The 14,921-nt window shown below is 33.0% G+C and overlaps 1 protein-coding gene across 2 annotated transcripts in view; it reads right to left on the reverse strand.

The window, feature by feature from the left end:
* LOC125053982 (B-cell receptor CD22-like) overlaps positions 1-14,921 on the reverse strand; it is a 106,426-nt gene that overhangs the window by 82,769 nt on the left and 8,736 nt on the right. For both annotated transcript variants that reach the window (XM_047655627.1, XM_047655626.1), the window contains exon 2: positions 12,100-12,254. In XM_047655627.1, the coding sequence (XP_047511583.1) occupies positions 12,100-12,196 (97 nt within the window). In that variant the 5' untranslated portion in view covers positions 12,197-12,254. The remainder of the gene's footprint in view (positions 1-12,099; positions 12,255-14,921) is intronic.

Below are 14,921 nucleotides of genomic sequence, written 5' to 3' on the forward strand. Positions count from 1 at the left end.
ATTGGCTATTTTTATTTTATTTTATTTGTTTTTATTGTAAATAATTGATTCTATTCTCAAAGGGCTTTGTCATTATTATTATGTAGCTGTAAATGCATAGTTTAGACTATTATACTTTATAAATACTGCTCGTGTTAAGTTTCCTTTAATAATGATGTTGCTAATTCAATTTCTCTTCCCTTGTTGCGCCGTTACAAATAGACTAAAACGTTTTAGGTTATAAATAACTAACAGGACTTGCACCTTGGGAAATGTATACAAAATTATACACGCTTGATAAAAAACAGTGTTGTTTCAGGTATGCAGTGTATGTAGAGAAGTTATTATTTAAGTAAAGACGAATTTGGCTATTGCTTTTTATTAGATAACAGAAGTACCAATGTATATCCAGCCCGTTATTATGACTTTAATGATCGTACAATATTAGATTCATCAAACATTCCCGTACAATAAGCGATTACAATCACTGAGGCTACGGATGAGGTAAGCACAGAATTTGAAGCACGCCTTAGTGGTCTTTAATCAGAGATTTCTAGGCCTAGTACCAATAATCAGTTCCTTTATAGAACATATCGGCTGTCAAAGTTTCAGTATTTATAATTACACTGTACTAGGGAACGCTTAAATGGTTGAGAAATGAGAAACAAAACAAATAAAACATTTCATATAAGTTTAATTTTGCAATACTTGTGTAAAAAGAAAATAAAAATAAATGTGAGAAAATGATAAAAACAATCCTTGATGCGGATTATATATCATACTCGAACTCGATCGGTGCAGAACTTTTTGAAGCGTACACAGACCAACATAACATGTATATTGTATATATATATAGATTAAGTTGGACGAATTCTATTTTCAAATTATAACTGTCAAATATTAAATGGCGTATAATATAATATTAATACGTGTCTGTCGCGATTGTGGTGGAATATTCAACACATTTTTAGAGCTAGTCTCCGGTCTTTATGCCATTCAAACGGAGGAACTAAATGCGTCGAAGGCTAATCCGGAATCGTCTATTTGCCCTATAAAAATCAGACTCAGAAGGGGAAGGTAGAGAATTGACGTTTTCTCATAAACGGGGAAGAAAAACAGCTTTTCATCTAGCTGAGAGCGATAGGCGCGCTTATGCCTAGCAAAAAATTTCTTCCAACCCAAATATATTGCAGTACTGCGAGGATCCTGAGATTAATTCTGTATTCCAAAACAAATTTGGAGGTTTATTCAATCTTACAAACAAATTATCGAACTTTGATAAGTTACGAGTATCAGGGACCTCAGAGATCGAAGGGAATATTGTTTATTAGCAAATTAATAATTAATTTCAACCTTCGCTTTGTAACTTTAGGAATTAATAAATGTAATTTCAAGTTAAAATGAAGGAATGGCCGATATTTGATGTTGAGTTTGGAAACATTTATGTCGGTTCAGATATCTTGTTACTTCCTTATAATGTAGAATCCTTTTAACATAGCTTATATGATATTATCTTCGTAATTCACATTCGTATATTCACATCTGAACTGAACTGAAGTATTTCCGAACCAGTTCGACTTAGGGTCCTTCAAGAAAAGAGCGTACCAATTCTTAAAAGACCGGCAACGCACTTGCGAGTCTTCTGCCAATGTGAGCGTCCATGGGCGGCGGGTATCACTTAACATCAGGTGAGCCTCGTGCCCGTTTGCCCGTATTACATAACAAATATCTATGTAAGAATGCTTATAAAATAGATATTATTGGTCGAACTACTTTTTTAGTGTGGGGAAATGCTGAAATACCCTTCGCAGTTACGAGGGACACCGTTACTGTACCCTACCCTCCAAATTACCCTACGATATTTTTACACAATTATTCTGCTTATAATATCTTTTTTATATAATTATTAAATATTGTCATCATCAAACATTATAATTAAAGGTAGCATGTTATTAATCAAAATTGTAAACAATCAAGACTGTAAAAAAGCATACAAAATTGAATCTTGCCCGTATATAACGAGGGATCCAACATGCCTGCGTGTTGCAACACGATGTTACTAAAAAAATTGTTACGCCATAACTATCAACGTATTTAATCACCTTCCTAGTAGTTATAGCTCACTGCCGTGTAATGTTTAAGAGGAAGGTGATTAAATTTTTAAAGGCAAGGTTCCTATATAGCGTGGTTTTAATTAGATTTAGACCATAAGTGTGACAAATATGATTATTAACTTTACTTATTATTATGACATAATGTTAATGTTCTTATTTATATATATATCTTTATGAAAATTAATATCACATTTCTGCCTATTTTCATATGGCTCATTGTCCGGACTTCTGTAATTAATCGATCTAAATGTGCCAATTTCTTGCATAAATAATTGATTTGCATTGCATAATAAATGATTTATTATTTATAACAAGTTCAACACTATTAGCAGTGTTGGTCTAGCGACTTCAGCGTGCGGCTATTATCTCTGAGGTCGTAGGTTCGAACACTGAATGTGCACCAATGGACTTTATATGTATGTATCTGTGCATTTAAGACTCGAACGTACGGTAAATATAACATCGTAAGGACACCGACATGCCTTAGGCACAGAATGCTGATCATCTACTTACCTATTAGAAGAAACAAAATTCTCAAGAAACAGATATCTCAAAAACAGAAATTTGAGGCCCAGACCTAAGAAAGTTGTAGCGCCACTGGTTTTGGTTTATAAATATTATGAAGATCGATACTTCATCGTACTTGATTAGAGAAACAATTTTATGAGTTGAAAATGCAATTACCCAGATTGCACACATGGGAATACCCTCATCATACTAGAGTTAAGCAATTTTGAAGTTAATCCCAGTCATATCTATACCAAAGCGTCCATTCCATAATACCTCAACATGGCATTGCTTATATGAACTCGGTACGCGAGAGAACCTTTTGCATTTAATAGTTATAGAAAGTGAAGTTAATCCCAGTCATATCTATACCAAAGCGTCCATTCCATAATACCTCAACATGGCATTGCTTATATGAACTCGGTACGCGAGAGAACCTTTTGCATTTAATAGTTATAGAAAGTGAAGTTAATCCCAGTCATATCTATACCAAAGCGTCCATTCCATAATACCTCAACATGGCATTGCTTATATGAACTCGGTACGCGAGAGAACCTTTTGCAATAATAGCTGATCTAATACTAGCTGATCCGGCAAACGTCGTTTTGCCATGTATATAATTTATAATAAAAAATAGGGGTTGATCGTAGAGGGGTGAAAATTAGGGGTTGTATGTATTTTTTAATGCTGTATCATAAAAAAAATTAATTAAAATTAAAATTTATCTAAAAATAAAATATAAAATAATTTAGGGGTGGACTACCCTTAAAATTTAGGGGGATGATATGATGAAAATAGATGTTGTCCGATTCTCAGACATACCCAATATGCACACAAAATTTCATGAGAATCAGTCCAGCCGTTTCGGAGGAGTTTAACCACAAACACCGCGACACGAGAATTTTATATATTAGACAAGAGAACCTTTTGCATTTAATAGTTATAGAAATATATATCAATGCTAGGATTATTAGGAAATGTTATGATCGCGTCTATTGACCATTGATTTTTATTGTAGATTTGGTTAATCATTGAGATTTCTTGTGTTTTTTTTAAGAATCATAATTTAAATTTTAAGTTTTTTTATTATTCAATTGTTTCATAGTTTGGAATCATTACTTAACGAATAAAACGAATATAATTACGACCAATCGATCAGAGAAAATGCTTCGAGTGTGGTCAAGACGCCATCTTGAATTTGGACAGTGTGTTCAGGCAACGCAAGACAGTTATGTTTGAGCATTGTGGTGATGAGAGGTTGGAGTGAGTTGGCTCTAATAGATTATGATTAAATATGAGATCGGTTCCCTGAACCCGCTGCTCGTTATAATTTAAGAGTTTTTGTAAACAATTGTAGTTGTTAAAAGAAATCAATGTAAATTAATTTTTACATTGATTTCTTTGCAAAACGCATTTATCTCATATTATTTTTTATAATTAAAGCTGATATAATTAAGAGTTTTCTTGCGCCTGGCCGTTACCTCAACATTTGCAACTGACCGTAGACAGGAATATCTAGCATAATACATAATATTCCAAATTACTTATCTATATATATCTCTTAATATATAAAACTCTCGTGTCGCGGTGTTTGTACTTAAACTCCTCCGAAACGGCTTGACCGATTCTCATGAAATTTTGTGTGCATATTGGGTATGTCTGAGAATCGGACAACATCTATTCAACCCCTATTTTTTATTAGAAATGGTATACATGGCAAAACGACGTTTGCCAGGTCAGCTAGTAATATATATGTTAACGTAAAATTGTAAACACCGTTAGATTGTAATCTATCTCGCGAGATTATAAACTGTCGAAAGATTGTGAACCTCAGCGTACTGCTTACAATTTAACGTATTATTATTCGGTAGATTGTACTACACTAACTTAGTTATCATTCAAACTTCTTTGGTCAATTACAGATTAATTTTACTTCCCAACAATTTCATATAACTACCGAATAATAATACGTTAATTTGTAAGCAGTTCGTTGAGGTTCACAATCTTTCGACAGTTTACAATCTCGCGAGATAGATTACAATCTAACGGTTTTTACAATTTTACGGTGACATATACATATATTTAAAAACGATTAAAGCTCCTTTTATTTGCTATATTTTCTGTAAAATATATGACACCTTAAAGCCGAAATTAAGGAATAAATTTTAAAATGGGAAAGTGTTATGCGCAATATTCTTAGAGCTCATAAAACGTTTGTCATAGGGTTGCCACCAAACAATAGTATGTCGTATATTTTATAAGGAAACAAAATCAAGATAAGTGTAACTTATTCATAGGAACTCTCTTTTTCTGAAACACAACTTCACAGAGAGAGACGAAAGAGTAATTAAACCTTAAACTTAGAATTTATTTCAGCACCAACTACGACGCTGCTTCCATAATTATTTTCAAATAAAATCACTTTTATTATTGAAGTTTCAACAGATTATAATAATCTCTCTGTGATGCATTGTGCTTTCTAACTGGAGTGCATTTTTATTCAAAGGAAAAAAGTGATCGCAGCCCTATTAGATGAAAATATTAAGATAATATAACGGGTGTGGAATACCTCTCATAAGTCATGTCCTTATTTGCATTTCAAATAAACATAAAGGTGAGATTTAAAATTCTTTACTGTCTCCATTTAATACCTATTTTATATTTAGGTTGTATACCTATATTAAAAGGACGACAACGCACTCGTGAGCCCTCTGGCAGTGAGAGTGTCCATGGGCGCAGTCCATTCAACATTTAACATCAGTGTTGCACCTGCCCGTTTGCCTTGTGCTCTATACAAAAAAAATATAAGGAAATGCAATACTCTCAAGGGGCAGAAATCAAAGCAATTTTAAATATAGAAAGCGCTAAACGCAGATTACCTCTGAAAGTGCTCTCTAATAGTACTATCATGGCTACTTTAAAGTTCCAATAGCTATACCTATAGTTTTCTACTGCAACGTTGGCGTTCGTCTTTGTTCCAATGTCCGTAGCGCTGAAGTTACAACTTTGGAATTTCGTGGTACGATCTGCATTAATTCGGCGCAGGCGCTGCGTGCCATGACCATATCGAGCATACAAAAACGTCGGTATCCCTATCGCTTTCGTTATTAAGTTACAGGATAAGGGCTCAGCCAGAATAACAGTTGATACTTTAGAAACTTCCTACCGTTTCTTCATTCATTCTTTAAACTATAGTAAGTTCTTTTACTATATAATATAGACGCCGCAGACATATGAACAAATGACCCACTTATTATTCAAACATAGCCACTTCTACTAAACAACGAAACAAAAATAGCGAAATCCGATTATGAAATAAACACAATAAGGCTTACAAAAGGAAAAAGTTGTAGAAATTCTTTGTAATATGTAAATGGGGCTGGGTAAAGCTACATCGATTTAAAACTTCGCAAAAAACTTATTCGCAAGGTCGCTTACTATTCAATGCGGACTGTTTTTTATTTGAATATTTTCGTAATAGTCTCCGTGCCAGATAGGGAATTTCTCGGTGATACTTGAGCATTCTTACGTCTATAGGATTATAAATGATATCGCCAGATGAGGGAACTTTTATAGAGTAAAAATTATATTTAAACTAGCTGACCCGACAAACGTTGTTTTGCCATACACTAAGAAACATTGTTTTAGATCAGTAAAAATACCTATCTACAATAATAAAAAATAGGGGTTAATCGTAGAGGGGTGAAAATTAGGAATTGTATGTATTTTTGCATGCTGTATCATAAAAAAAAAACGAAGCAAAAAAAATTGTTTGGGGTTTGAAATATAGATAGTAGATATGCATAAATAATTTCATAAGAATCGGTGGAGCCGTTTCGGAGGAGTATGGGAACGAACAGTGTGACACGAGTATTATATATATAGAGATTATACTTAAGACTAGTCAGTATTATCAAGTGATTATTACACATAGAATTAAGTGTCTAAATATCTACTACCAGAACATAATATTTATTATATTTAATCATATTATTTTATCGCATTGTAATTAAAGAGTAGTGGCTTTAACCATTTTCAACACAAAGCTTGCGTTCCAATCATGACTAAACAATCTTTCTAAACGCAATTAACACTTGTTACTACGGAAAAGGTAAACATCGTGAGAAAAAAATCCCTAAATTTACATGTGTCAGGCACAGATACTAATCACCTACTTTTCTATAAAAAATATAATTAAAGAAACAGTTGTAGCACTGCTGAATTTATACCTATTATTGTATTAAACGTAACAAATATTGTGTTCAATTTTCCGTCCCACCACCGTTTCCCATTGATATGTTATGCAAAGTCAGTGACGCAAGCTAAATCTAGCAAAGATCGAATAAATCGTAGTTCATTTTTCAAAGCGAATCTAAGTTCGGGGAAGCCAGATGAAGCCGATCTTCACGCTAAGCGCATTTCCCCAGCGCTTCGATCAAATTCTCCCAACTTCATACGAATTTTCAATCCACTTTTAGCGAACTAGCATTGAACCGTAATGAACGTCAACACTTTACGAGTTTGGCATTTTTAAAAATACACTGGCGTGAGTTTATAAATACAATTTTAAGTTTGCCTTTTCTTATAAATACAGTAAGCGTTTTAAAGGTAATTATTTCTTTTAATTTTGTGTTTAGTTTATGCCAGAGATACATTCAACAAAACTCTTTAGTCGCGATATTTTACGTTTTCAGCGATTCAGAATTAGTCGAGTATTCGAAACTTCATGGTACAATAAATTCATATTTAAGTCTAGAGATTTAATTTCTATAGCAATTAAATAAAAATTACTTATTTTTGTGTACATATAATATTTCAATAATAAAGTCTTTTCTTTGACTAGGAGAACAAATGTAGGTTTTTATAATTAGATTTCTTAAACTTGATATTTTATTCAAATGTACATACAAAGACTAATTGCGAGATCTGGACTGGAATTCTCGTAGAATCCTTTCAAAAGACAATCGCCGAAATTCAGGTGAAAATTTAAAAGGAGAAAATCTTTGTTCTGAATAGGAAGCCTTATTAGCGCGACCCAGCTTCGCAGCTTCAAGTAATCATTTCGGTCACATTAAACTCTTGTTAAAATATTCCTTATTTGAAAGAAAGAAACACGTTACGCATAATAAAAAATTATGTTTAGTTAAAAGAGAAAATGCACTAGCTCCCATACTAGGATTCCCTGTGGGCAGCTAATCCGTTCGATTTGACCTAATAATTTCTTCATAACATTTAGAATTCCAGAGTTAAACTACTGTTGTGCAATAAGAATACTTGACGTTTCAGCATAGGTTGGAAGATGTTGTTTAAGATTGTAAATGACTGTATAAAGTTTTGAATTGCTAATGAAAAATGAGTTTTTAAGGAGAAGTGGTTAAAAAAGCTTAGGAAAGTGACGTCCGACTAACCAACGACAACAAAGAACGACTAAAGAAACGTTTGCATGTTTCGATTGATTAGTTATAATTAGTCAACGGCGAATTACAGACGTTTTCGTACATCTCACTCTTTAGGAAATTGTACAAAATTCCTTTCTTCATTTTTGTCTTTGATCTAACATTGTCACACACTTACTCAGAAATTAAAGTACTTCTTGCTTGCCTTATCTAATTTAATTTTTTTTCCACAGTGTTTAGCAGGACGAGATCGCTCGAAAGCGATAAGGCCGCCAGTTCTTTTTCATTTAATTATGTCAAATGTTTCTGCCACGAAGTGTTAATAAATAAATATATAAATTTTGCAAAAATGTGGGATGGAAATCGTCTGAGAGAAGTACTGTCAGAGTGTAGAACTCCTTTTCCAACCAACCGTAGAGACCCAATTTCAGAACACACGGCCATACAATAAATATACCCTCACATAACTTTTATTGAATTAGTATTACGGGAATAAAACAGCTTACTCAGGCCAGATGGTAACAAGGCACAGGACAAACCAGGAATAACCAGTTACTTTTTAAAAATCTCATCGTATTTCGCAGTTTAAGATGAAATTTAATTGTTACTACTTTAAATTATGGTTATAGAATGTTTATTGCAATTATAATAACTGATGTTATGTGTTACTAGCAAAAAATGGTCGAAAAAAGTCACACAATGGACACCGTTGTAGCGAACAACACCAAGCAAAGGAGAGGAAGACCATGTGGGCGGTGGGCAGATAACTTTAAAAGCCACCGGTCCTCTGTGGCAAAGAGATGGCAGGGTTAGGAATCAATGGAAGCGGCTGGAGGAGGCCTTTGTGCCACATAAGCAAGCTGTACAAGAGGACAGCTGTGCAACAAAACCTTCTTAAAGAACTTTTTTATAATCATTTATATTAATTTAGTTGAAATAAAAAGGCTGATTGATATGTTACTGCCACCCATAGACACTTACATTGAACGTAAGGCATTTGCGAGCCGAAAATGCGTTACTGGCCTATAAAAATGAAAATGTAGTTAATTTGGTTGCACCAATAATTAACGGTTATACAACATAAAAAATAATACAAGGAAACAAAAACCATATACATTTGCACGATATAATTGATTGAAGGATATCTCATGATTTTTTTTCCATAATATTTCAATGTAGTGAATATTTAATGAAAAAATGCTGTTTTTTTTTGTTATCAAAAGACTTAAAAAAGAACCAAGCAAGAGTCTATCAATTCCAAGATTTTTTTTATCCGTGAAACGATCTGGATAATGGAGGTTTCAAATGAATTCCTTAAATTAAGCTATAGTTCAGTACTCGAAATAAATAAGGTTATAATCATACCAACTGACGAAAAGATTCTGTGGCAGGTAATGTTTCTTAAGAAGAAAACTATTCAGGGTCGGTGTTTCTGAGTAATAAGTTGTAACGTTTCGCGTTAATAGCATCGTGTTAATTAGCGTTCTTAAGTTTTTCCCGCAAGCTGAATAGGAAAACATAATTATGTATTTATTAACCCAACTCGAAACGTGAGTTGATAAAATGATATGCATTGTATGAATTTTTATTATTTAACAGGGGGCTAACGGGCAGGGTCACCTGACAATACCAGACGGCTCGTCCGTGGTATACCGAAATGCCGAAATGCCGAAATGCTGTTTATATTTTCATGTGTTTTTTTTTTACCTATTCAAGGACACTTCTCTAATTACCTGTATATCTTTTTATATATGTATTTGTTTATCTGTTATTTCTTCGTGAATAATTAAATACTAGTTAACTACTAAATACATACGACGTTGTCTGTCTTCTATCTACAAACAAAATTAATAACAACTCGGTGGCGTGAATGCATTTATTTCTTAATTCTCTTATTTATTATTTTGATATTCTCTTGCTATCCTTACGATGTTTGCTTTCACTGTAGGAGCACGAAAAAATAAATACCATTGCTACAACGCTGTGCTCTTAACAGATTTTAGCTATATTTCTGTTAAATCTGCGCGATAGGCGCGGCGGCTAAATGTTTTTAAGTCTGTCCCTGAGATTTCTGTATTTGTTTCGTAATCTTTGGCTATATCTAATACGCTCTTTGGGGCTAAGGCATGACGGTTTCCTCACGAGAGATCACGAGCGAGTGTTAAATGATAGACAGAAATTCCTTTGGTGTATAGTCGGGATCGAACCTACGACCTGAGGGATGTGAGTCGCACGAAAAAACCACTAGGCCAATGCTGCTCTAGTTAAAAAAAATGCTATAATAAAATATTTATACACATACCCATGTATGGTCTATAATCTATTGTTTTAAAACTGTACTTCGATTACAATTATATTTTCAAATTCTCTTGTTCTAAAACATTTCGCAGTCAATCATTCTGTCACACAATCGTAACGATAACTTTTATCCCTTTTAAACGGCCTACATGAAAGAAACCCTAAAGAATTTTTCGGAGATAAATCTTTCTACATTCGTCAATCTATGAAACAGACTAGCTAAGGACGTGTTGAAATATAACATTTGGTTCTGTGATTGTATTAAAAAGATATAAATAAAATGTTAAAAAATTCACTTTAGTTAGACTGCAGTTAGTGTGGATTGCCTTAATTATTAATTCACCTTGACCTTTATTTTAAAGAAATTAAGGAAGGAAAACAGTTTATTATCAACGATTTTAAAGCATTTATAAGCAACTTGTAGAATTAAAAAAAAAAAATTGTGAATGTCATCTAACGAAGAAGTATCGCAATACAGCTTAGCTTAGCTAGGAAATGCTGCCAGCGTTACAGGTTACTATGTCACAAGGACCAAACTTTTTAAATCTGTTTTAATTTTCTTTTTAATTATTTTGGTTACAATACTATGTAGGTTAAGAAAATTGTAAATACTGTATATTTGATTGTTATGATTACTAATAAACGCAAACATTATGTCTTATCAACACATATAAGTTAACTAAGAAAAACAAAGTACAGCCCTGCGATTCTGTGACTCACTTTTCATAAACAATTAACTACAAGCTCCCATCTTTTCAGAATGCCAAATCATAAAATGACTGCTTCACGGCTGATTTGAGAGCGACCGCCGATTCGAAAACCGCTGTGTGAGTTCGAAAAGTGAGTTACAGAATGGCAGGGCTGTTTCTTATCTTTCATCAGAAAGCTAGTTCACGTTGCATTTCCATAGAGGCCCCCAAAACTATATACAGTAAGTGGGACAATGGGGAGAAACTGACCTAACCTAACCTATTATCCGTTTAAAATGCTGGAACGAAAAATCTTTTTTCGTAGCAAATGAGGTGTAAAATCGCCCGGGATTGGAGCATAGTATCGAGCCGGCTTTACTTCGACCAATAAATTGTGTAAGATAAACGCGGAAATCGAATTTTATGAATACCATGTTCTACGTAAACTACCTTCCAATATCACATAAATAACTTTCAATTTGTTTTAAAATATACTATGGCACTCCATTTTACGTTCTTGATCACATTATAATACGTATATGTATACTCGTATATCGTTCATATATATTTGAATACGAGCTTAAAGAAGTTGGTGGGGATGATTGGAAGAAAAGTCAAGAGAGATAGAGCCTATTAGAGGAGTCTTTTTAAGAGGTCTTTGAAAAAATATATCTAGTTTTGTATAAAAGTGAGTTTATTAAGTATTGTTTCAAGGATTTATATGTTATTGCACTAAGCGATGAACATAGACAATTTTTTTAGTAATTTTGAAATTTGCTAAAAAAAATTAGTAATTCGGACAAAGACACCTGTGCAACGTTGCCGCCCTTCGTTAGAAATACGGCAACGTCGCACAATTGGTGCAGTACGAGGTCACTAAAACACTGTCTTCTACGTCCAGTATCTAATTCACTTTTAAATTACGAATACAAGCACAATACGAATAAAACAAATTGAAATAAAAAGATGTGAAACCATTTTGACAATTGACTTATTAATTGTATTTCGAATACGGAATATTGTAGCGTTATAGATTCCTTTTATTTCTCAATAAAGAAATAAAAGTAGTTAACATTATACAACGACCGTTTATTTTATTTTCCTTTATTGACTTACCTGTATCTTCATTAGTGAGAGCCCTGGTCCTCAAACAGGAACACTTGAAGGTGAGCAAAAGCAGCACTACCAATTTCCCGCCAAAATCCTCCGCCATCTTGTTTATATGCCCTCCATCTTATCTTTCCATTTTAAGTCGCATCAGACCATTTTATCTGTTGAAAATGTAATCAATTAAATATTTGTTTGTGTTAATAAAAAATTAAATGGGTATAGAAAAAAATATATTGGGACCAATAGGACGCACCATAACTATTTGTTATTCGAGTTGGACATACATAAAAATATAAAGATAATAAATAATAATACGTCTATTATATGCTTTTTCTATCTAAGCATAAGAAATACCTAACCTATGACAATCACGTCAGAACACAGACTTCTAATTGCAAGTCGAGCGTTTCCTGTCTTTTCACTCATTTTCTTTTTATAAGTACGCTTGCTTCCTGATCCTTCCCGGAAAGTCGACGGGTAGACATAGAAAATTTCTTCCCTTCAAGAAAAATAATCAATTTTAATTGTATATATGACATCCGTGGCATTCTGGGGTTTGACAGAAATACAAAGGAATAACCATGTAGGAATGTAAAATACATCTTGACACAACATACTGAATACCCCATTACAATTCACAAGGTCCACAATATTTAAAAGTATATTTGCGAATAAGGTTTTAAAAAAGCGAAATAATTTGATTCAATGTAATAGCAAAAATATTTTTTAAATTTATAGTATAGAAGTATTTTTTTACGTAGATTTATATCGTTGTATTCTTAATAAAAATTGCTTATTCGTACAATGCTGGAACGAACAGTTGTTGGTTTTTGTCTTGTTCTTTTTACTGGATAACAATCCACCCCACGTACAAACGCTTCATAGAAATCATACAACCCTTACATATTTACTTCAAGAATACGTGAGTCTAACTCTATTCTCCTCATATTCCGAGAAACCTATAAATTCATTAGTTTAAATAAATCATAGAGCAGTGTTGGCCTAGTGGCTTCAGCGTACAACTCTCAACCCTGAAGTCGTGAGTTCGATCCCCGGCAACCTTTCTATGTGCAAATTTAACATTAGCTCGAACGCTAAAGGGAAAAATCGTTTGAAAACCGGCTTGCCATATACTCAAAAAATCGACGGCGTGTTAATTGACAAATGATCATGAAACAGATACAGAACCTTAAAATTTTGTAGCGCCACTGATTTATTTCTATAAATCAATGACATATAAATAATCCAAGAACAAAATCTAAAGTGAATTGAAACGGACTTCAAAAATAGTTGACCCTAATAGAAAAATGTTATCAAGAAAACTTTATTACTCGAACCCCGAGAGGCTTACACCGTTTCGACTAATTACTTAAGTGCTAGTCAGTGAAAACAAATAAAACTATCTGAAAGTTAGATTAAAATGAAAACAATCTACAGAAACATTTCCACTCACAGTAGGAACGGGTGATGTTTCGAGTGATGCTAATATTACCATAAGACGATAAGCAAGTGATTTAATCGCTTAGCTGCTACTTTAATCATCCATTGAATAGGCTATCTCGCTCTTACAACCTGATTACTAACATTGATAAATATATATAATTTTTTTTTAGTAATTTTTTTTTTTGTGGTTGCCTGTTTCATTTTTTCCGTTGCAAGCTTGCAAGTTATAATATAATTGATGTGTATGTGTGTAAAATTTGTGAAATCATATTGTCTTGTATAATTTTATACACGTTTTTTTAGAACTTATAAATAAATATATAATATTTAATTGTCACAATATCTTGAAAACCATAAAGCATTCTATACATACATTAATAGAATAAGCATAAAACCTATTATAATAAATTCTCTTTGAGGAGACAATGTTATTACTGTGTACTTAAGATATTGTCGCTAAAAGTGAAAATAGGACTAGGGTTTATCAATTTCTTAGTGTTATTTAAAATAACATATCAGTTTTTCTAGCAACGTTGCAGCTTTGTTTTAATACTACGTTCTAAAGGTGTTTTATGAGCAAAATAAAAGATTGACATAAGTTAAGAGTCAGTATGAATTTTGGAGTGGAGAAATATGCAGGAGGCTTATAACCAAATGGGGTTCAATTTGAAGTTATAAAACAATTTAAATACGAAAAAATCTTTATTATTATCATGAATTTTACATTTAACTTAATTAAAATTTTTACTTATATATAAAACAGCTGTTGATATTCCCAAAGCACGGTACATTACCGTAATGCTGATATTACGTCGCAACTATTATGCATGTTTACAATTCACGATGAGCTTGTTAAAAGGGCCAAAGGTCAGTGAACACACTGTAATTAAACGGAGTAAAGCAGTACCGGGAAGAATAGTTTCTTTAGTTACTCGTTTTCAAGGTCTTCAATTGTTTTTAAGACTAAAAGAGTTCTTACTGACCTTCTGTAAAACAGCGTAAAGTAATGGGTTTCTTAAATAAACAACAAAAATGCGCTTATTAATTACAACGTCTTTTTATGTACAGTGGTTTAGCATATGCTCTGTATCAATTTAAATATCCAGTTATGGCTACGAAAGTGACGTAGTCATAGGCTACGTAGTAGGCATACTCCTTGTAGAACTGTGAGGTGCTGCTGCAGAGGTTCAATCCATATTTGTGCTACAGAAGCGGGCTGTTCGGGGTATTTGTTGTGTTTCTCCGAGGGAGTCGGTACGGAATAAGTTTAAGGAATTAAATATTATGACACTATCTGGTCAATATATTCTTGAAGCCTTGTTGTATGTCCAAAAAAATATAAACGATTTTAAAACAAATGGTGACTTTCACCAGTATAGTACGCG

The sequence above is a fragment of the Pieris napi genome, chromosome 11, assembly GCF_905475465.1.
Source record: "Pieris napi chromosome 11, ilPieNapi1.2, whole genome shotgun sequence".
Lineage (NCBI taxonomy): Eukaryota > Metazoa > Arthropoda > Insecta > Lepidoptera > Pieridae > Pieris > Pieris napi.